The 24106-nt window shown below is 43.2% G+C and overlaps 2 protein-coding genes across 4 annotated transcripts in view; one reads left to right on the top strand and one right to left on the bottom strand.

Annotated features, from left to right (window-relative positions):
- The window catches only part of VOPP1 (VOPP1 WW domain binding protein), a 130217-nt gene extending 125049 nt beyond the window's left edge, over positions 1-5168 (top strand). Inside the window, exon 5 of the mRNA XM_058534836.1 lies at positions 1659-5168. Within this exon, the coding sequence (XP_058390819.1) occupies positions 1659-1813 (155 nt within the window). The 3' untranslated portion in view covers positions 1814-5168. The remainder of the gene's footprint in view (positions 1-1658) is intronic.
- An 8354-nt stretch (positions 5169-13522) lies between these two features.
- Positions 13523-24106, bottom strand: part of LANCL2 (LanC like glutathione S-transferase 2) — an 82223-nt gene continuing 71639 nt past the window's right edge. For all 3 annotated transcript variants that reach the window (XM_058534828.1, XM_058534829.1, XM_058534830.1), the window contains 2 exons: positions 19186-19258; positions 13523-16165 (listed from right to left, as the gene is read on the bottom strand). In XM_058534828.1, coding sequence (XP_058390811.1) covers positions 16050-16165; positions 19186-19258 — 189 coding nt within the window. In that variant the 3' untranslated portion in view covers positions 13523-16049. The remainder of the gene's footprint in view (positions 16166-19185; positions 19259-24106) is intronic.

The following is a 24106-nucleotide window of genomic DNA, read 5'->3' as shown; positions in this document are numbered from 1 at the left end:
TTAATATATTTCTCCAACTTTTTTGCACAAGTTGTTGCTAATTTTTCTCTATTATGAATAATGCTTGGCTGAGCGTGCTTATTTTTATTTTTTATATACATCCACATTTATTTCCCCATAATAAAATCTTAGATTTAAATTGCTGGGTCAAAGCATATGTACATTTTTTCGGGCTTTTGACACATATTACCTTTAGAAAGATTATACTGATTTCTTCCACCAGCCTTTGCCAACACTATATATGATCATTAGTCCACATATAATTGCTAATTTGAAGGGGGAACAAGATGCCCCATTTTTTTGTTCAAGTTTGCATGATTTTATTATATGAATCCCTCACTAACTGTAGGAAAACACCTTGAAGGGTGTGTGGTTGGCAAGACCATGGATGGCAAGAAAAGAGAAGGTTAGGGAGAAAATATGACATATAGCATTAAATATATATTTATGAAATATATGAGAAATATAGCACTGACTATATATAGCATTAAATATATAGATACATGAAATATAGCATTAAATATATATTAAGAGTGGAGTAAATAGAAGTTCTCTGTCTAAGGTATCCACTTCCTAAACACCTGTGGATACCAGCAGCAACTTTTCTCCTGAACGGCCTTCTTCAGTTCACTGTCTGGGGGCAGCCTCTTCTCTGTTCTTTGAGGACACACAGATCCTACCTCTTCTTAAATTGTTTGAACCAGCCCCAGACTCAGGCAACATCAGAGTCCTCATCACGGCTCTTCAGTGAGCATGTCTTATTCAACATGAGCTTTGGAGTCAAAGCATCTCTGTCACTTATTCACTGGGTAACTTTGGGTGAGGTATTTTGCCACTCTGAGCATCAGCTTCCTCATTTGAACCATGAGGAGAGGAACACCTCCGTTGTTGCTTGGTTTATCCAATCTCCATTCCCTTGCCTATCTCTTCTATAGAATCTGGAAGAGTTACATATCACGTTCATTTTCCCAGCCTCTCTGCAAAAGAGGTGGTCATATGATACAATTGTAGCCAATGAAAGATACTGTAGAAGTCTACTCTGCGGCCTCTGGGAAAGATTTCACTTTTCTCATAAATGAAACTGGAGTTGCTGGCACTGCCACATGACAGTTCATCCTGCTTTGATCATTGATGTGATATCTGGAGCTGCAGCAGCTATCCTGTGACCATGATGGAAAGGCCAAGATAATCACAGAGATACCAGCTTTCACATTGTTGTACTGCTGAACCGGTTAACCAATTCTAGTTTTCTTTTTACCTGAAAAAATAAATCCCTGTTAATCAGATTTTCTGTTAGTAATCTACCTCATGAGGTAGAATCATGTAAATATTGTAAGAATCACGTGAAATAATTTTTTTTTAAAGACTAAATATGGTGCCTAACACTGTTAAGTACTCAATAAAAGGTATTTAACGATTATTAGTAGTAGTGTTAGCAGTACCAACTGATCTCAGTTGCCACAAGGTATTTTCAACTCTAATGTGTGAGTCTGGCCAGGAGTAAGTTTGTTGAAGGTCATTCTCTGCTTCCAACTAGTGTCAGTGACCTTGGGCAAGTCTTGAACTCTATGGGCCTCAGTTTTCTCAGCTGTTTATAAAATAATATCAAAGTTCCCTTTCAGCTCTAAAATTCACTGACTCTGTTTTCTTTTTCCTAGAAATCTTTTCCATCCCAGGATGTAGGACCCAGGCTGACAAGACTGGACTGGGGGTTCTGGAGAGTGTGATGTTTCTAGCTACATGTACACAGTTCACAAGTCCCTCAGGGCACCCTGGAGCTCCCAGCCAGGCCTCCTTGTGTGACGCAGTATGAAGTACCAAATGTCACCTAAGCAGCAGTCACGCCAGAAGTGTTTAAGCTAGATGTAATTAAGCATCTGGAGCAGTTTTATCCAGTGGAACTTTCTATGGTGATGGAAATGTTCTCTATTTGCACACTGTCCACTACAGCAGCCACCAGCTACATGTAGCTATTGGGCACCTGAAATGAGGCCAGTGAGAAGGAGGGATTGGATTTTTAAATTGAGGATAATCTTCATTAAAATAATTTAAATTCAAATATTCATATGTGGCTCATGGCTACCATATTGGACAATGTAGCTCTAGAGTCTAGACCTAACTTCCAAGTTACAGGAAGTGGAGATGGCAGGACAAGTTAAATGACACCTTGGGGAAAGAATCAGACAAATCCTTTCGGGGGAGTTTTGTAAGACAACAGTCCTAGAGTCCTCAGAAAATGAACGTCATTAAAAACTAAACCAAAAACAGATGATGGGGGGATCATCCTAGGTTAGAAGAGATGAACAAAATATAAAGCATGAAACTAGACTGGATCTCAACTAAAAAAACAACAATACAGACTTAAAGGACATATTTGGGTCAATTGGGGAACACTGAATATTGTTGGGCTACAACATAATGTTATGAAATCATTATCAGTTTTCTCAGTGTGATGTTGATATTGTGATAATGTGGCAGGGTATTACTGTTAGAAGATGAGTAATGAAGTAATATGTGTAAAGGGCCATGATGTCCACAACTGACTTTTCAATGATGCAGCAGATGTGTATGTGTGTGGAGAGAGAGAGAGAAAGAGAGAGAGAGAGGGAGGGAGAAACCCAAAGCAGATACGGCAAAATGTTTTTTCAAATAGGCCTGTCATGCATGATGCCTCTTCCAAGAGAGAAAGTAGAAGATGTACCTAATGAACTGGGTGACTTACAAGGAGATTTCCAAGCAAAATGTTAAAGATGCTATCTGGCTTCTTGCTCTTTATAGTAAAATATGAGGGATGAGAGAAGAGCTAAGGAGAGGACTATGCAACATAAATGGGTCAGGACTTGCTGGTTTTGAAATTCTCAAACCCTCCAGATGGCAAATAATGCTAAAATTAAGAAATGGCTTCTAGGCAAAGACAAAACCTAGGGTACCGTCAGGAAAATATAGTAAAAAAATGAAGGCAAGAGTGTAGCTGTAAAATCTTTTGTTAAAGAGTTGTGTTAAAAGAAACTTCTAGAGTCATACCTCAGACAACTGTTCAGATAAACAAAAGAGCTACTGAGAAGCTGAAGGATGTTGTGCCTCAGCAGCCTAGCGGAAACTGATGTTGTAATGGGATGAGCATTTAGGGGGCCTCGGGAGGGGGCGAGTGCATTTTTCAAGTGGAGGGATGTGAATCATATAACCAGCCTCCAAAGTGGCCCTCAATGACCCTCACCTCTTGATCTTTGTGCCCTTGCCTAGTCCCTTCCATACTGAGTACAATACTTATCTGCCATAAAAGAACAGCCTTGGGCTCTCTCTGATCCTTGCTCTGGGGTATCCAGCTGCCATGTCATTTGCACTCTCAAGCAGCTCTATGCAGAGGCCCACACGGACAGTGCACTGGGTCGGATAGTGTCCCCTCCCAATCCAGGTCCTTCCCAGATCTCAGGATGTGACTTTATTTAGAAATAAGGTCATTGCAGATGTAATTAGTTAAGATGAAGTCATTCTGGAGTAGGGTGTGTCCTTGTAAGCAGAAGAAAAGGGGCTCAGACACACACACGGGGGCGGGGAGCAGATGTGAAGACGGAGGCAAAGATTGGCAGAGTGCCACGGATGGCTGGCAACACGAGAAGCTAAAAGAAAGGCACGGAGCAGACCCTCCCCTAGATCCTTCAGAGCGTGGCCTTGCAGACACCTTGATTTCAGATTTCTAAGCCTCCAGTACCGTGAGAGAATAAATTTGTTGTTTCAAGCCACCCAGATTGTGGAACTTTGTATGGCAACCCTAGGAAATGAATACAGACAGGAACTGAGACCTCCTGCCAACAGCAGCACCAAATTGCCAGCCAAGTGGGTGAGTCTTTTTAGAAGTCTTCCTCCAGCTCCAGGTGACATCTTGACTGCAACCTCACGAGGAACCCTGAGCCAGAATTGCCCAGCCAAGTTGCTCTTGAATTTCTGTCCCACAGAAACAGATATGTGTATTCTTATTTTAATCCACTAAATTTTGGGAGTAATTTCACTAATACTACAAGGATTTGGGGGGAAGGCCATACCTTTGAATGAATTAATAAATTCACATATTTATTAATAACAGTATTATTTATACAGTATTATTTATACCCAATCTCAATTAGATCCCAACTAGAGGAAATTTCAAAAGATACATAAAAACACAGATTACAATAACGGACTCTTATGTACCCATCACTAAACATCAACAATTATGAGTTCATGGCCAATCTTGTTTCATCCATCTGTATTCCTTCTGGCCCTTCCCTGAATTATAAGCAAATCCCAGACATTTCATCCATAAGTATTTCAGCATGTAGCATTATCACACTTAATTAAAAGCAATAACAATTTTTAAATATCTTTAAAGATGCAACCAGTATTTACATTTCTCCTGATAGTCTTGCAATTTTTTAAAAAATCATTTTTTTTGTATCAGGGTCCAAATAAGGTCATACCATGAATTGATTTCGATATCTCTTTGAATCTATAGGGTTCCCCTCCATTTCTTTTTTATCCCTGTTTTTTTATTTTCTATTTTTATTTTTTGTAAAAGAAACTAGGTCATTTGTCTTACAGATATACCCTCAGTCTGGAATTTGTTGATTTCATCTCCATGATATTTGTATTTCTTGTAAACTGTTGACAGAAAAGCTTGATCAGATTCAGGTTCTTTTTCTGTTTTGTTTTGAAAGTCTATTCACGGGTAGTGGTGTGTATTTCCATCAGAAAGTAAACAATGTTTACTGCCTCCAGATAGCCATGGATGATCACTGCCTAGACTCACTAATTAATTAGAGAGCAAAGCAGTAACATTTACAATCTATTGTTCCTTCAAATGTATCCTACGTTGAAACACTGAGAACCATGCTTGTTTGAACAGGGTATAAAACAAGAATATAAAGTTCACGTGCATGATTTAATGCTTCGATTTTGAGCGTACTGTTTGGCTGCTGCTTTGCTGTCTCTGTCCAGGAAGCTTAGGTGTGCTGTCACACCACTGCCCATTCGAATGGCTTATCTTCCTCCACTACCATCACGATTCAGCAAGAATAGAAATTAGTTCCATTTTTATCCTTGACCTTGAAATATCTGATGCTACCTCCATAAATTTGGATCTAGTTGAATCTCTGACCCACAACTCAGTAGCTGAATGACCTTGGGCAAATCTTCCAAACTTGAGTTGCTTCACAGGTAGTAAAATGTGGCTGAGCAGCTCTGCACAGGCTTCTGTAAGGGCTGAATGGGGTGACTGAACGTGATGATGCTTATCAAATGCTTCGCCCAGTGCCCAGCTCAACAAGTGATCGATATTATTATTATACGTTAGAAACGAAGTGCACCTGAGTGGTTAAACCAGTTAAATATATGAGAGTCTAGAATCAAGAGTGTGAAGAATCGCTGTTGCTGAACTCTTTGAGTAGGCCATTGGGAACATTACCAATGACTCAAAATGTGCTAATTTTAAATTATTACCACATCTCTCTAGAAGAGCTAGCCATGTGTTGGGGTGTGTTTGCTCAAGCTGCAGCATCTAAGTGGGAGGAGCAAGCAGCTCCCCAAAGGAAGGCCTCCTTCTGATTCTCAGATGAAACAGGGAAGCAGTACTGAACTAGCCAAAGAACCCAGAAAAGCTGGTTTACCTGGGGGTTGGGGCCGGCCTCCTGCTGCCTGAGGAAGCGTCAGCTACAGAAGCAACCGGTTCCATTATTATAAACTTTTTCCCTAGAAATCATCTGCTTTTTCCCTAGAAATAGTTACCTAATCCCTAGTTTAACAGTAAAGGTGACATTTATTTTATGAACATTTGCACTGTTAGGTACTTTATTTGGATCATTTAATTTAGTCGTGGCAGAGCCCAGACTGGAAACGGAGGGTCTGATGTCAGAGACCATTCCTGTCACAGTCTCCATAAACATGGATGAGTACTGAGAACACTGTACCCTCTCCTCCCAAGGCACTTTCATTTCACACCTTCCCTCTGGGTGTGGAACACAGGTACTTCAGGCACCAGCACACGTCTGTAAGGCCTCATTCTCTTCAAGCTGGGGGAAGGTCAGGTGTTGGGGGGAGGGTGGCTTTATTGCACAGCTGGACTGCAGGCTATTGCAGCCCCATTCCCTCTCTCCTCTCTCCTCCCCCACCCACCTCAGTTCTGCTCTTGTTGACTTTCAAAGTCTGTTCTTCCAGAAATGGCTAATATTTGTGATGGAAAAGCAATTGAGAAACTATGCTGTTTTGTAAACACTTAACATTCTTCATTTATGAATTTTTACATTTGACAAAAATAAACAGGCTTTCCATATCAGAAAAAATCAAAAAATTAAGATGTTAGCAAGATAATTCAATGTTTGTTAGAAAAGTTAAAAAAAGCAGAGAAGTCTGGGGATGTTCAGCGTGGCACAGCACCCACTCCTCACTCGTGCCTGTTCAGCACACAATAGTGATGCTGATAACTGAGTAAACAGATGCTTCAGTTCGGCTCATATGGGATGATTTCGGTCTGGGTAGTGCTCAGTACAGCTTACTGAGAGTCCCAGGAAAACTGCAGAGACGAAAAATCCTTATGGGCTCAAAAATAACCCACCATTCCTGGCCCTTCAAACCCAGCCAGGAGCCCGGGAGAGTGAGGGTGGGCTGAGCGCAGCTGGGCTCCCTCCCAAGGTCTGCTGGAGTGCAGCCATGCCCCCAAGTGAATTCCCACAGAGAGCATGGAATCCAGAAGGGAGGAAGCAGCCACACATTTTGAGGAAGCCAAAAAGCAGAGGAAAGGGTGACCAGCGACTGAGCAGAGGGAGGCAGGTGGGAGGAAGGGAGCCCTGAGCCCACAGCACGGAGAGCAGGAGCCAGTCTGGCAGTGACCTAGCCCCCGCCCGAGGCTGTGGGTTGGGCAGCACCCAGGACCTCTGGGTGGCAGTGAGGAGGTTGGGTCAACCTCGCTTTAGACATCAGTCGGTTCTCCAGATGCCTCCCCCACCTACCCAGAAGGGTCACAGTGCACCCCCTTCCCAGCGCAAAAATGGAGGCTTCTTCTCTGGAAAGAGTTCTGTTCTTGGGCCCAGAGGACACTAGATCTAGTTGGAGGTCGGAGTGTCATTTAGTGAAGGTGCCCACCCAGCTCACTTCCCTCACTCCCTCCTGCCACCTGCAGGCAGGACACTGGAGGTCAGCTCAGCAGGAACTGATGGGCCCTAGAAACTGACCCCGGCAGTTCCCTAACTGAAAGATCCAGCCAGAACTTACTGCATGGACCAGAATTTCCAATCAGCTTCAATCCCCCTCACAACTCGGTGCAGCCTTCTGCAGCACATAACTGGTGGACTCTCTAATATGAAAGATAAAAACTAAAGCCAAACAACATGGAGAAAGCAGTTCAGATAAACTAAACTAAAAAGCAAGGTGAGGGCCGGCCCGGTAGCTTAGCAGTTAGGTGCGCGCGCTCCGCTGCTGGCGGCCCGGGTTCGGATTCTGGGCGCACGCCGTCACACTGCTTCTCCGGCCATGCTGAGGCCGCGTCCCACATACAGCAACTAGAAGGATGTGCAACTATGGCGTACAACTATCTACTGGGGCTTTGGGGAAGAAAAAAAAAGGAGGACGATTGGCAATAGATGTTAGCTCAGAGCCGGTCTTCCTCAGCAAAAAAAAGAGGAGTAGTAGCACGGATGTTAGCGCAGGGCTGATCTCCCTCACAAAATAAATAAATAAATAAATGGGGGGGGGGAAGCAAGGTCAACGTGCCTGGGAAAAAACACACAACCCACTAAATGGTTTCACCTATGTTCATGACCACGTGGCCCTTGATGCTGTCATGCCAACTTCCAGGCACCCTGCGTCCAGACCAGCCATTCTGGAGTGACCAGAGGAACCAGGAGGAGAACCAAAAGTATGTTGTCCTCAAGTGTGGGGTCCCCAGACAGCAGCATCAGGATCACTCTGGGACTTGTTAGAAAACAAATTCTCAGGCCCCACCCCAGACCTACTGCATCAGGCACTAGCCCAGCAAGGTGTCTTTGAACAAATCCTCCAAGTGACTTCTGAGCATGCTGAAGTTGGAAAGCCACTCATTCATTCTCCCATTCTCCTGTGCAACAGTCACACTTTCTCTTCTCTCTTCAAATCCCAACACCTCCTCCTCCTCCATCTTTACTCAGCAGATGCTGCTTCACTTCCTACTTCACTGAGAAAATTGAAGAAATCAGAAGAGAACTTCCATAGCTCCCCACCTACCCACTCCCGCCCATCTGTTAACCGAAGTCAAATATCCAAGTCCCTCAGCACTGATCCTCCGCTCAGCTTCTACCTCCTCTGCCTACCTAAAGACGTCACTCGCACCTCCCCCTTGCTGTTCTACTTTTTTTTTTTTAACTGCTCAGTGGATCACGCCCATCGATTTACAAAAACATGGTGTTATTTTTCTGAACTTAAAAGTTTTTTCTTGATCTTATTTCTCTTACCATCTATGGCCCCATTTCTTTCCTCTCTTTTGCAACAAAACCCCGTTAAAGTGTTTATACTGCTGACAAATTCACCAACGATCTCCAGGCTGCTGAATCTCTAGGTCAGTTCTTAGTCTTTCTCTACTTATCAGAAGCATCTGACAGTCCATCACTCCCTTCTCCACACATGTACACTTTCCTCACTGGCTTCCAGGAGAACATGTCCCCACCCCAGTGACTGCTTCTTTTCACCCTCCTTGCTGGCATGGCCAAGGCTCTGTCTTTGGCCCTCTCCCTGTCCTCTTGACTCGCACTTCCTTGGGGAGCTCATCTGGTCTCCTGGTGTTAAATAACATCAGTATGCAAATAACTCCAAGTGACAGCTCCATCCCAGATTTCTCTCCAAACTCCAGACTCCCATGTCTAGTCATCTCAACCTCAATGTGCTGAAGACTGGGCCCTGGTCTTCCTGCCTGACCTCTCCTACATCTCAGCTTCCCGCAACTCCCCCCTTACAGCTGCTCAGGCCAAACACTTCGGAGCCATCTTTGTCTGCACTTTCATACTCTGTACCTGATTGTCAGGAAATCTTATTGGCTCTAGCTTCAGGATACATTTATTTTTTTTTATTTTTTTTTTTTTTTTAAGATTTTATTTATTCATTTTTTTTCCCCCCAAAGCCCCAGTAGATAGTTGTATGTCATAGGTTCACATCCTTCTAGTTGCTGTACGTGGGACTCGGCCTCGGGTTGGTCGGAGAAGTGGTGCCTTGGGGCGTGCCCGGGATCCGAACCCGGGCCGCCAGCATCAGAGCGCGCGCACTTAACCGCTAAGCCACGGAGCTGGCCCTCAGGATACATTTAGAGTCTGACCACTTCTCACCAACTCCACTGCTAACTAACTAGAGCAGGTGAGTCACCGCCATCATTTCTTTCGTGGGCTAGTCTTCTGGTTTCCCTGCTTCTACCCTGCATTCTCTCAGAATGATCCCTTTGAAACATAAATCAGGTAATGTCCTTCCTTTGTTCAAAACTCTCCAGTGGCTCTCTACTTCACCCACAGGAAAAGCCCAACTCCCACTAACGGCATTCCAACCCTATATGATTTCTCCGGAGGCCTGGCCTTCCTCTGTCCTCCGCCCCTCTCCTCATGCACTCCATTCCAACCAGGCTTCCCGCTTCTCCTTGAGCACGAGCAGCATGCTCCCACCTGAGGGCCTTTACACTGGCATCCCTTCTGTCTGGGTGCTCTTTCCACAAATATTTGTGCAGCCAACATCTTTACTTTCTTCAAGTCTTGGCTCAAATGTCACTGTCTCTCATCTTACTCTGATCGTCCTGTTTAAAACAGTAACCTGCATTCTCACCACCAATGTCAGTCCCTCTTATTCTGCTTTACTGTATCTTTTTTTCCATATTATTCATTACCTTATAATTTTTTTTTTTTTTTTGCTAAGATGCGCCCCAAGCTAACATCTGTTGCCAATCTTCCTCTATTTTGTATGTGGGCCGCTGCCATAGCATGGCCACTGATAGACAAATGGTGTAGGTCCATGCCTGGGAACTGAACCTGGGCCGCTAAAGCAGAGCACGTTGATCTTAACCACTAGGCCGCCGGGGCTGGCCCTTCATTACCTTATAACATATGAGAAAATTTGCTTATTATGTTTATTGTTTGTCTCTCCCTGCTGTACTGCAAACTCTACAAGGTAAAGATCTTTGTTGACTGATGGATTCCAAGTGCCTAGAATAGTGTCTGGTGTTGAGTAAGCACTTCATGACTATTTGTTGAATAAATTAACATCCTCAGAGAGATAAGATATTGCAACCAAGAAATAAGAGGATATACATAAAAGATACCCTAAAAATAAGAAAAACTCTTGGAAATAAAGAAATGAAATACTCAATAGAAGGACTGGAAAATAAAGTTGAAATCTCTTGGAAAGTAAAGCAAAAGGACAAAGGAGTGTGAAATACAAGAAAAAATTAGAGACCATATTAGGAGGTTTAACTCCCAAATAATAGGTGTTCAAGAAAAAGAAAAGGACATCAGAGGGGAAAAAACATTAATAATTCAAGAAAATTTCCTAGAATTGAAAGTCATGAGTTTCCAGATTGGAAGCGCCCACCAGGAACCCAAGCCTAGGCCAATTATCATGACAAAAAGAAAAAAAATTCTACAACTTGCAGAGCAAACACACACAAAACAGATCATGCACAAAGAAGCGGGAATCACAGCAGCTATGATGTTCTCAGATGCAACACTGGAAGCTAGAAGACAGAACAGCGATGCCCTGAAATTTCAGTAGAAAAGTGATTTCCAGTCCAGAGTTCTGTAAACAATCTATGAGTTAAGTGTCAAGGCAGAACAAAAACATTTTTAAGGCACACAAGGTCTCAGAACATTTAGCTCAGCTGCAGAGAGGGAGCATGGCCCTCCTTCCTGCTACTGTAGAGCCACGGGGGGCGCCTTGGGGGGCCCAGCAGAGCTGGACTGTCCTTGTTCACCATCCCCTTTTTAGTTCCCAGCAGCTGAGCATAGAGTATATAACTTCCCTATGGCCTCCATGAGGAAATGGTTTGAAAGGCCAGGCCCATCAGTTCTTGGAACAGCTGGCAATGTTTAGGATTGTGGGTGGATGTGTGATTATGCAGCTGGGTACATGTTTTATTCTCTTATGGGCAATACTTTAAAGAGTGGGGTAAGCTCCCTACTGACATGTGACCAGCTCTGCATCTGGTGGCTGATCCTGTGAAAGCCACAAGAGTCTACATGGTACAGAACCGGGAAGATCTCCGTGGAGCATTAAACTAAGAACAGGCCAGAGAAGCGAAGAACCCAACCTCTCTGGAATTGAGTCTTGGTTCCTCCTTGCTCCCGTGACATCGTTTCCCCTTAAGGACCTCAGGATGGCAAGAAGCACGCACACCCACGTGCACACGCATGCATGCAGGCACACACATACAGCTGGTGGAAAGCTCTGGGGTGCCAGGCAGAGTTGGGCTATCGGATCGTGGTGAGCAGGTGGTTTTGTACAGCTCTGGGTTTTCATGCCACTACTTAGGAGAGTGAGCCTATTTCCTCACATAAAAGCACTACACGAACACCTTCACCTCCTCCAGTACAGAGCACTTACGTGTGCTAGATACTTTCTCCATTTATTTCATTTTAATCCTCCCATCGACCAAATAAGCTTGTTCTGATTTTATCGGAAAAAAATCCAAGGCTTAGGAAATTGCTTGTCCAAGTTCACACAAGAGGTTGAGCTCAGAGGTAAACACAAGCATTCAGATTCCTCATCTCTGCTCTTAACCTCCACTACACATGCTCTGTGATGACAAGGACCAGCCTCATCCTCATGCCAGAGGGCATTACACTGCAAGGCTGGACTGATCACCTGCGATCACCACCTGGAAAATGCACACAGCATTCTGCACCCAGGAGGCTTGTTGCCCCCACCCTACACTGCAGAGGAGCTGTCTGAGATCCTGCCAAGGGAGGGCCTCCCCTGCGTCTGAGCTCTAGGCTGCTCCCTCCCAGCAGGTGTTCTTCAAGCTGGACTGTGAGCTGCACCAGGACAGGATCCATGGTGTTAGTTTATCATCTCACTATCAGCACTTAGCACAATGCCTGGCGCACTGTAGGTGAATAAACATTTGCTGAATGAAGGAATCAAGTCTCCTGTCTCCAAGTGGGAGAAGAAATGGGGGCAGTGCTCTTTGTGAAGCAGACTGGCCCTCATGATAGCTCCAGCCATCTGGGATCATCAGTGCTTCTAGGGATCTAACTCCAGGGAGCTGGAGTCTTGGTAAAACAAGGATTGGAAGGAGCCTGCAACCTTGCTCTGATGAGGGGGGCAGTGATGCCACACAGCCTTCCAGGGCCACCTGCCAGTTCAATAGCAGGCTGATAGCATCAGGAGGTGACAGTCATGGTGGAATCGACATCTGGCTCTCCTCAAGGCAGTGTGATGTAGAAAAACCAAGACCTGCAGATGGTGTCCTCCACTGCAGTGGGAGTCTTCCTAAATGAGCAGGCTGCCTCCTGACGCCAGATACCCTTGCCATGCCCATCTTCCACAGCAGCCTTGCTCCTTGCTTTGAAGCCCAGCTTGCCAACATCCATTCTTTACCCAGAACCTGACACTTTTACCCTTTTTGGGTCATAGACCACTTGGAAGCTCTGATGAAAACTAGGAACCCTCTCCAGATAAATATTCATAAACATATGCACATCAAACTTTGCACACAATTTAGTGGGCTCATAGACTCCTGAAGACCACCCATGCCCCCATCCCCACTACACACCCAGCCTTGTGCCAGACTTGAGGTCCACGAAAACAAAGGCCCCTCAAAGCCACAGCAAAGAGCCTGGGATGGAGTAAGGGCAGTCTATAAAAGTGGACTGGACTTTCAAGTTGGACAGCTGCTTATGTGGATTTAGCAAATGAAGTAACAGATGTGCAACTGCCTTATGAAGTTAATTGCAACAAACGGTTAGAGGGGTCCCTCCCAGCCACGAAGGCGGTGGGGTAGCACAGGTGACAAAGACAGAGGAAGAGGCCTTGAAGAGTTCCCGCTCCTCCATCTCCTAGTCACATGCTCCTGATCAAGTCACAGGGCTTCTCCCACGCTTGTTTCCTCCCTTCTGTATCGGCCATGGAGGGGAAGAGGTGCTGTGTGCAGGGTAGAAGTATGCCCACGGGCTTCTGGGTCTGAACCCTGGCTGTCCCTCATTCTAGCTGTGACCTTGGGCAAGGCCATCAGTTTTCTTACTTGTTAAACAGTGATAATAACAGTGCCCACTTCCAGCAGCGTTGTCATACTAAGGACGACAGTGAGTGTGAAGGCCTGTCACACAACGCAGGCTCAATGACTCAAGTTTCAGAGGGCCTTGGAATAAAAAAAAGAATGCACGTGTAGAGTGCTGACGCTATTGTTCTAATGAATTATCTAGTGCATCATAATATGAGCAATGGCAACATTTGTAAGTGAACATCTTCAGAACAGTGACCAATGCTCCTAATCAATATCACTCTCAAAGGCAGACAGAGAGGTGAGAACAAATGAAGATCCCACAAGTCATCACTGCAAAACTGTCTTTACTAACAAAACCCAAAGAACCTCACATACTTTTTGTGGACATCAACTTTTTTTCTTTCAAATTTTTTAAATGGTATTATGCATATACATATTTTTAAAATTTAGACACATTTTGGAGGACATAAACCAACCCAAGAAATCATTGTGAGATGTTCTGAGGTTGGAATTCAGACACTTAGAACTATTAGACTGACTTCTGTAGGTCCTCTGTTCTTTGAAGTACATGCCATTTCTCCTCTGCCTCAGGGACTGAGAGCTGGAACACCATTCTGTAGTGGCCCATGTAACAGATGCTAGGGAGTTGGTGCACGTAGAGTCACAGAGCTACACATCTGTTAACGGCTAGTGGGTAAGGAGGAAGGCATCAATCCAGCTAGCCGTAATAAAAACCCTGTAAATAAAATCTCCTCTATTTATTCCACAAGTATTTTATCTTCCCCTCAGTGTGTTAGTCAGAAACAAGCCTAACAAGTATTTTTCAGACACAGTGAGACGCCCAGATAACTAGGAGTCACCTTTGCTGTTTCTGGTCTGGAGACATGTGGCCAGAATCAGAGCTTCAACGAGTTGCCTCCCTCTTGCTGAGACAGGCTGTATGGGGGGCCTCAGGGTGATTCCCAGGCAGGAACCCTGGCTTCCCCTGAGAAATGAGACAGCTTGGGCACAGCTTTCAGCCGAAGCCTTGAAGGCTGCTGTGGGTGAGGCAGGCAGGACCGCACTGTATGCTCTGTCCTGCGTGGGATGGATGAGGTGCGTGGGGAGGAGGGAGCAGGGCTGGTATCACGTGAGCTCTCCTGCCAAAGAGCCCTTCAGCTCACTCATGACACCATATCCTGCCTTCAGGTAACAGCACTGGCTGCCTGAGAAGCACATCAGCAGGCCCAGAAGTTAATTAGACTATAACCAGGAGGATTTACGCCCACAGAAGTCGTCAACCTAAAAGAAAATAGTCATGGCTTAGAAACAAGAGTGTCTGCAAAGAAGAGATTCATGAGGTATCACTTAGAAACCGAAGGTCACATGTTAGGGTGTCAGCCCCAGAAATAAGGCTCAGAAACATCCTAAGAACTGCCTGCATGAAGGATATTTGTCTTCCACGTTGATGTTCTTCTTTTTCCTTTATGAAAGAAGTGGAAACTAGGGCCAACAAATGTCTAGACTGTCCCTTGTAGACAAGGACCAGACCATCAGAGAGACCTATCTTGTCTTTCATAACCCAGTTCTTAGCTCACAAGATAAGAAGTACATAAAAGTCCTAAACCACTCATACCATGATGACAAAACTCTTTTCTAAAAATTTATGCTAATCCACATTAATGCCCATTTTTTTAACAAAAAATGTCATATAGAGAATACTATAATTTTCTTGGTTAGAACATTGTTTCCCATATATATAAATGCAAACTAGTACTTTTATGCTTCAGACATTTCATCAAATGTGAAACTTTATCATCTAAATAGTGGACAAAAAAATAATCCCAAATTTATACTTTGATAACTTACCAAATTCTGAAATAAATTTAACTGCAGGGACATCAGAACAGCTGAATCTGTCTGCTTATCACATATCTGGAATTGCAGCCACTGAACTTATAACAGTAAGCCATAATGTTGATAAAATTGAGGCGCAGCCTGTTTTGATAACATACACAGACTCTAGAATTGCCAACGCTTGGTCACTGCTACTTGATTTACATTGTGATCATGAAAGGGCTTCCCTTGGGCGTTGTCCTGATGTCATGAAGCCCACTCCCTGGCACTGCTGCCGTGGACTGCGAGGAGCCTTCAGAACTTCACGCCAAGTGCCTGAAGCCTCTGCTGAGAGTGGGGAGCCCCGGCAGAGCTGCAGTGCACCCTCCGTGGCTTCTTAAAAGCACTAAGGTGAACACAAAACACAAAGAGGGAGCGTTCAACTACCTTGTGGAAAGGCTTACCCCTCCAACTATTCCAGTGAAACCCCCTCTTTTCTCTTGTGTTTCTTTTCAGTTTTTGGAGTGGTCTTTTCCTTTTGCTCATCTGAAAGGTTCCCACAGAAAATGCTGAAAAAGCATTATCACTAGGATATCACCCTAGAGCACCTTTCTGATACAGAAGAGACACCACCTGACTATTCTCTGTGTGTCGATACAGAAGATCCTCCACTTTAGACTCCATATACAGAGAAGAGGCCATGCCGTGCTCTCAGGCACGGTCAGCTCCAGGTTCACGGAGAGAGAGGAGCTTTCCATTTAGAACAACTTACACCTGCAGACAACAAACACCAAGAAACATGCAACACTACACTGAACTGGATGTGAAGAATTCATATTTTACACCAGTGAGGGGAACACTGTCACAAAACCCTGATGGGATGGCTTCTGTCACTCATGCTCTAACTTGAGGGTCTTTGCAACACAAGCGGGTCTGTGACGGTGTCTGCTTCTCCTTTTTTTCCCCCTCTTTCAGGATTCACAGTTGGTTCTGTGTCACGCACTAAGCAATCTGGTGGCTTTTGGTCCAAACAGGTCTCTTAGTAGTCTTCTTGCACCTTTATATCCCTCTGTGAAGAACCAAGTTCAAATGCTGGAAACCATGATGTCTCTGGAATGAGGACGTCAGAGAGAAAGTGAACCGCGCCAGCCATGCCTGCAATGTAAAATGTGGATCCTGTTAACGACAGAGCAGGAACGGCATGTCCGACACACTGTGGTCTTTAATGATTTCTTTTACCGGCTATAAGCATGTGGAAACAGTGTTCAGGACTTTAAAGATGACTTTATAAAAAAAAGAAATAAATCCTTATATTAGCACCCAGCAGGTAATAATACCAGTTTTCTTACGATCTTATTTTTAAAAAATTGGTTTCTGGGCTTTAATCTTGTATCTTGAAACTTTAAGATGATCTTACAGAATCACTACCAAAATTTATGGGTGCTGCTATTGTGATATTTCAACGTACAAAACTTCCTCTCTCAGAGCCTTTATAGTCTTATTCCAAACAAAAAGTTGCATTATATCTTCTTTAGGTTTTAAGAATGTTATTTTAAAACAAACTTTATTTGCTTTGGTCAAAATCCCACCCCAAATCACTGCAGGAACCAAGCACTGGGCTTTAAAGGGACATCTAGGAGCTCGTGCAGGTGGGGTGAGAGAGGCCACCAGCCACTCCAGCCTCCAGGACGGTAACTCCCGCTTCGATAAGCATAATTCCTCCCCTTTTGAGTTTCTGTTGTTTATAGTTTTTCTTTTGATGTAAAATTTACATACAATGACACACACAGGTCTTTGGTGTACTTCTCTGAGTTCTGACAAATGTACACCCTGTATAAACCACACCCTGTCAAGCAAAGGACTACTTCCATCACCTCCCCTAGGAGGTCCCTATGGGTCCCTCTCCAGTCTGCCCTGCCATCATCCCCACCACAGACTAGTACTGCCTGTGTCAGAACGTCATAGGAATGGAATCACACAGTCCATAGCCTATTGTATCCAGCTTCTTCCCTCAATGCTTTTGCAACATTCGTGTTTTGTGTGTGTCAGTAGCTGTTTTCCTACATTTGGGTTGCTCCCGGCCTTCCCTATAAGTTTTTGTTTGAAGAAAGGGTTCCAGCAGCTTATTTAAGAAATACGAAAACCACTGACCAATTAGAACCCATTAGAGATAGGAGTGACCCTATACCCTTGAGGGGGACCCTAGAGCAGGCCATGCTGAAATGACCCCTGTTTTCTTGTGTGGTGGGGTGGGGCAGCAGGTCCACCTGGCTGGAGCACTTGGGAGGAGAGAGATCTTGCAGGAGGGGTCACAGGCGTCAGCAACCCTGCCCACCTAGTGGCCTCCACACGGGCACTTAGTACAGCTACTCTCCACCACGCGACAAGAATCCACTTAGTGCCTACTAACAGCCCCTGTGAGGCACAGGAGGGCAGATGAATCTAATGACTTCCTAGCCTTTAGGTAGCTGGACATTCAAAGATTTTGACCTAATGGGGCTTTGAAGTTGCCATTATAAACTTGAATTTTTGAATGAACTCCATTTAGAGTTCAGGTATTAACTCATATCTGATGCAAACACACTGCATTTTTATGATATAAAAGACTAAAATTTTTATTCTGAGAAATATTTTTTCATTATGATTTCTTTGAATATTAGAAAGATCTTGTTCTGCAAAAGATAATGACAAATGCTCTATTTTCTGCTTATATTTCTACTATGTGATTAAAAAATAAATTAAGAAATAAAACAGGGCATATCACTACAGACAATTCAGACATCAAAAGGGTAATAAGGCAATACTACCACAGCTATACACACATAAATGTGACACCATAGGTGAAATGGACCAATATCTCAAAAATACAAACTACAAAACTCACCGAATATGAAATAGATAACTTGAACAGCCCTATAAATTATTAAACAAATTAAATTTATAAGTTTAAAACTCCCAAAAAAGAAACTTCTAGGGCCAGAAGCTTTCACTGGAGAATTCTACACAGCATTTAAATTGGAACTAACACCAATTAACGTACAGTCTGTTACAGAAAACAGAAGAGGAGAGGATACCTCTCAATACAGTTTATTAGGTCAGTATTACCCTGACACCAAAACCAACGACAGTACAAAAAGGAAAACTACAGGCCAGTATTCCTCATGAATACAAATGCAAAAATCCTCAACAAAACATTAGTAAATAAAATTCTATAACATATAAAAAGAACTGTATACCATGACCAAGTGAGATTTATTCTAGAGATGCAACACTGGCTTAATATTTGAAAATCAACCAATGTAATCCACAATATTAATAGACTAGAGAAGGAAAAAAATCACATGATCTTATCAACTGAGGCAGAAAAAGCATTTGACTAAATTCAACACCCATCTATTATTTGATTAAACAATCAATTTTTTAAACAAAAAATATTCAATCTTAAGTTTATTTTGGAATTAGTAATAAGATATGGCTCTAAAGTAATTAAAAGTTATCATCAATTTATCCTCACATCATTTAATCTTTGCCCTTTGATTTTTGTGGCTCATGTTACAAATTATCCAGTTCATACACACACACACACACACACACAATGTAAAAAATACATGAGTCTCTTTCCAGGACTTCTATTTTGTTTTCCTGAATTATATTCTATAGATTGTGCCTGCAGCAGACTGTTAATGTATTTGCTGTCATTGCTCTTGTTTTTCAGAACTTTCTTCAATATTCTCATTTTTTTAACTACTAATATTTCTAATTACTAATATTAGTTATTCATACTTCTTTCTATAACTTAAATAATTAAGTATATTTAAATAAATAACTAGGTTTCCTGTGAATAGATCAATATTATAGACACAATGTTACTGATGAAATGCAGAGAGTAAACTCACTATTTCTTCCATTTACTGAGTAGCAAACATTCTATGTCCTATCTGCATATATACTTCACAGAAGATCTAAAACACTTGGAAGACATTCACAAGAGCACAAAATAGGTAAGGTAAAGACAAAATACAATTTTCAGCAGTAAACGACTTTGCTCACCGTTATTTGAGAGCTGTGGAGTCAGGACTCCAGGAAGAGTGAAGGGAATAGTGCTAGTCCCAAGAGGCATGAGCCCAGAGACACTCTCTCAGATACTTACACTGGACTTGTCTCCTCACTCTTACCTTCAAAGAGAGAATAGGGTCTGTCAGGAACGCGACACCCGTGTGCTCCATATTCTAGACACCACTCTGCAAACTAAGAAGAAAGGTATTTCTTTTTAAGAGTGGAGATTTCACTTGGTGAAAAGGCAACAAATAAGACACTGCATAGACGTCACCAAGAATCAGAAAAAGAAGATTTTGGGCAGTAGAGAAGTTAGGAGCACGGGCTCTGGGCTGGACTCCAGACACCCGTTCTCAGATGGGAGAAACCTGGCAAGTTATATCATTTCTCTATGCCTCCTTCCTCACCTGTAAGGTGGCATCTACCTCAGGAGGTTGTAGGGAAGAATGAAGTAGAAAACTAACAACTTTTTGTCTTTTCTTTTTTTTTTCTTTTTTGTGAGGAAGATCAGCCCTGAGCTAACATCCATGCTAATCCTCCTCGTTTTGCTGAGGAAGACAGGCTCTGAGCTAACATCTATTGCCAATCCTCCTCCATTTTTTTCCCCAAAGCCCCAATAGATAGTTGTATAGCATAGTTGCACATCCTTCTAGTTGCTGTATGTGGGACGCGGCCTCAGCATGGCCAGAGAAGTGGTGCGTCGGTGCGCACCCGGATCCGAACCCGGGCCGCCAGTAGTGGAGCGCGCGCACTTAACTGCTAAGCCACGGGGCCGGATCCCTTCTGTTTTTTCTAGGCACCTGCCTCCTGCCTTTTCAGGTGATCCTTCCTGAAGCAACCTGAAATGCTTGCTCTACCCAGATTAAAAACCCTGGCTCTGAAACTGCTTCAGAACTTCAGAATCATCTGCTGGCTCCCCCTGGCTTGTTCTCTGGCCTCAGCAGGAAACCACTCAGCTTCACCCGGTCCCAGCCACTCTTAGCGCCATTCTGGGGAACGCAACCTGCACTTGTCACTTTTGCTCTCTCCCCACAGCTCCCTGTCCACTCCACGGCCTGAAGCACTGCGGCCAGACCACCTTCCTCATCTTTAAAACTCCCGCCACCTCAGCGCTCTCAGCAGTTTCCTTTGAGCTCCCTGACCTGTCCTTCTTAAGCCTCTTCAATGGGTTTTTTATATCATTATAATAAAATTCTCTTTTTTGCTTAAGCTAATTTAATCTTTGTCATTTGTATACAAAGAATCATCAGTAATAAACAGAAGGAATATCAAGTCCAGCACACATAAAATAAAACTTATTCTGTTTTCTACCCTCTAAATCTGCTCACTCTCCTAGCGTATTAGATGTACCATCTATCTCGTTTTCTTAGTCAGACAACAGGGAGACATTCAGGTATTTCCATCTTCTCCACAGTGAAAAAACTCCACTAAATACTGTGCGCTCAACATCCTAAGAGTTTCCAAATCTCTCCTCTTTACTATCACAGCCAATGCTTTGGTTCATAACTCAACATTTCTTGCATTAATTACTAAACAATTTGAAGAAACCTAACCTCGCTCTCATTCTTTCCCGTGACCCAGCACTCTTTCTAAGGAGGAGTCTGACCATGGCTTACACACCCTTCCAGATCAGCACTCACACGGGCTGGTTATGAGAACAACCTGTGAAGGCTGGCCCCTAACTGACGTGGTCTGGGGTGGTTCCAAGCATCTTTGAAAGTTCTCCTGTGGTTCTAAGGTGTAACCAGGTTGACAACTCCAGGTTGAATAACCTCCTTTGGCCTCTGCCCACCTGTCTGACTTTACCTTTTGCCCTCTGCACTCCCTCAACACTGAGGTGTGCACACATTCAGGGTCAGGGAGCTGTTCCATGCCTCTGGAGCTGTGCAGGAACTATCCTCCTATCAGGAATGTCCTCCTCTCCCCAGGCTACCCCTTCCCGTCCACCTGAAAAACTCTTCATCTTTAAAAAACTAGCTGTGTCTCACCCTCCAAAAGTCTTTCCCAATTCCCCATACTTACTTAACCATCTACTCTGATAATTATCAAATTGGGCTGTTCCTAACCTCTCTGACCATCTCCTGCTCTGCTTCGGCCACATGAACCTCATACAGTCTGGATGGGTACCTCATACCTCCAGGCCTTGAGACAAGCAGTTTCCTCTCCTTTTAACAGTTTTATCCATCCCTATTTGCTAAATTTCTAGTTATCCTTTAGGTCTTGGCCTGGATGTCACCCTGACCCCACAGAAACATTCTCATTAGGCACTCTTGACGTGCCCCACAACATCCGCATGTACCTCTTTATGAGTCTAGGTACTACAGCAGGCATGTGTATGTGTCTCAGGGTTCTATTCCCTGAGACAGGGAAAGAATTTATTCTATTTGGTTGAGAAAAGGTTTCATAATAGTAACAGATGTTCACTGTCTAAAAAATATAAAGAATAAGTCGTCAATAATGCCTCCATTATCAAGAGCCATTGTAAACATTTTGGTGTATTTTCTTCCAATCTTTTCTCTGTGTCTGTATAACTATATTTTGTGAAATGTGTATGGTAATAAAAACACTAGCAAACATTTACTGAGTCTTGCTCTGTGCTATTCATTTTCACACATTCAATGCACATTTATTAAGTTTCTACTTGGTGCTGGGCACTGGTGTAGGGTAGTGACCTAGACAAATAAGATCATGGAGCTTACATCCTACTGATGCAACACGCTCAAGAATCAAGCAGAAATAAAAAATGAATGACTGAGTGATTCTTTCACTTGGGAAATTTCAGAGGGCCTCTCTAAGTACATCACATAAGCTGATATTAGAATGGCAAGGAGTCTCCATATAAATTTCAGAGGAAGGGCATTCTTGATGGAGGAAAACAGCTAATAAAAGGTTCAAAGGGGAATTTCAGGGTGACACCAGCATCATGGTAGAGTTAGCTCTCCCCTTAGACTCTCCTCCCTAAGATACAACAAAAAGGACATTCATATGCCAACAGAGGACATTTACACAACACAAAAGATGTCTGAGAGACCCCATGCAGCCTTACATCTGAAGGTGGAGGTGCTGGACCCTCCAGAGGAAGTGGAAGGAAGTAAGGAGAGCTCCTCTCCCTCCCAGACAGCAACCCTGGGACGACGTGTGGCTCTGCAAGAAGAGAGGGGAGGGGCAGCCCTCCATGGGAACACTGTTGCTCTCCAAGTTCCCTCACAGCCTGGGGGAAAGCCCCACACAGAGGTGAGTGAACTATTGCAGGGATGTCTTCAGCCAGCCAGCACCCCAGGAGAGCAGATAGCGAAGGAAGAGCAAGAAGCCCCCAGGATCAGGCAGGTGAAAGAAGGTGCCTGTCTCCCTGCCCAACACTCCAGCTCAGCTGGTTGGCCAGAGCACCCGCACATTCCTTAGAAAACCAGCAGCTACAGAGACCAGGGATCACAGCGGACTCAGAATACACAGCTCCTGACCCCCACCCAGTGGTGGCAGGTGGAAGCTGCGACCAGGTACTATCACTATGCAGGGGCACAAATCCATGCCGTCAAACAGTATGAAAAAATATATTAAATCTCCAGACCAGAAGGAAAACGACAAGCACCCAGAAATCAATCCTGAAGGCACAGAAATTTATAATCTAAACAACAGAGAATTCAAACTAGCTATCATAAAAAAGCTCAACAAGTTACAAGAAAATACAGATAAACACTTTGATAAAATCAGGAACTTCTTCACAAAAGAGACTGAAACTATAAAGAAAAACCAATTAGAAAAGTTGAAGATGAAAAACACAATGGAGGAGATAAAAAATCTTGAGTCTTATAATAACAGAACTGACAATGGAAGACAGAATTAGCAATCTGGAGGATAGAAATACAGAAATGCTCCAGATGGAGGCAGAGAGAGAACTAAGACTAAAAAGAAATGAAGAAATTCTCTGAGAAATATCCGACTCAATTAGGAAATGCAACATAAGGATTATGGGTATTCCGGAGGGTGAAGAGAGGGAAAAAGGAGCAGAGAGCATGTCCAAAGAAATAACAGCTGAGAACTTCAAAAATCTGGAGAATGAGCTGGAAATACAAGTGAATGAAACCAACAGATCTCCTAACTATATCAACGTAAAAAGATCTTCTCCAAGGCATATAGTAGTAAAGCTGACAAAGGTCAATGACGAAGAAAAAATATTAAGGGCAGCAAGGCAGAAGAAAGTAACAACAAAGGCTTATCAGGCTTTCAGCAGATTTCTCAGTAGAAACCGTATAGGCTAGGAGAGAGTGGAATGATATATTAAAAATTCTGAAAGACAAAAACTTTCAGCCAAGAATACTCTATTCAGAGAATATATTCTTCAGATATAATGGAGAAATAGAAACTTCCCCAGATAAACAAAAGCTAAAGGAGTTCATCACCACAAGGCCCCCACTACAAGAAATGCTGAAGAAGGCCCTCATATTTGGGGGGAAAAAAAAAAAAAGAAAGGGGATACAAAGTCTTGAGCAAGGAGAAAAACCGGTAGACAAGATCAGAAAAATTGCAGCTCTCTACCACAATAGGTTAGCAAACAATTATAACATCAAAGATTAAGGGAAGGAAAACACAAAAAATAAATATAACCTCATCACTTTAAACACAAACTCACAATACAAGATGGAATAAATTGTGACAATAATAACTTAGAAGAGGAAAAGGAAAGGGATACAATTGACTTAGTCTAAGGAAATAAGAGGCCATCAGAAAATGGACTATCACATCAATGAGATGTTTTATACAAACCTCATGGTAACCACTAAACAAATAATCTGAACAGAGACACAAATGATAAATAAAGAGAAATCTAAGAAAACCATCGTACAGAAGTATCAAACTGAATTGGTAGTCCAAAACACGGGACAAGAAACAAAGGAAATGCAGAAGAACTGGAAAATGAGCAATAAAATGGCAGCATTAAGCCCTCAATATATCAACAATCACTGTAAATGTAAATGGATTGAATTTTCCAATCAAAAGACAAAGAGTGGATGGATTAAAAAGAGTGGCTGGATGGCGGGA

This window comes from Diceros bicornis, chromosome 41 (assembly GCF_020826845.1).
Source record: "Diceros bicornis minor isolate mBicDic1 chromosome 41, mDicBic1.mat.cur, whole genome shotgun sequence".
Classification (NCBI taxonomy): Eukaryota; Metazoa; Chordata; class Mammalia; order Perissodactyla; family Rhinocerotidae; genus Diceros; species Diceros bicornis.
This window is presented reverse-complemented; position numbering and strand designations above follow the sequence as displayed.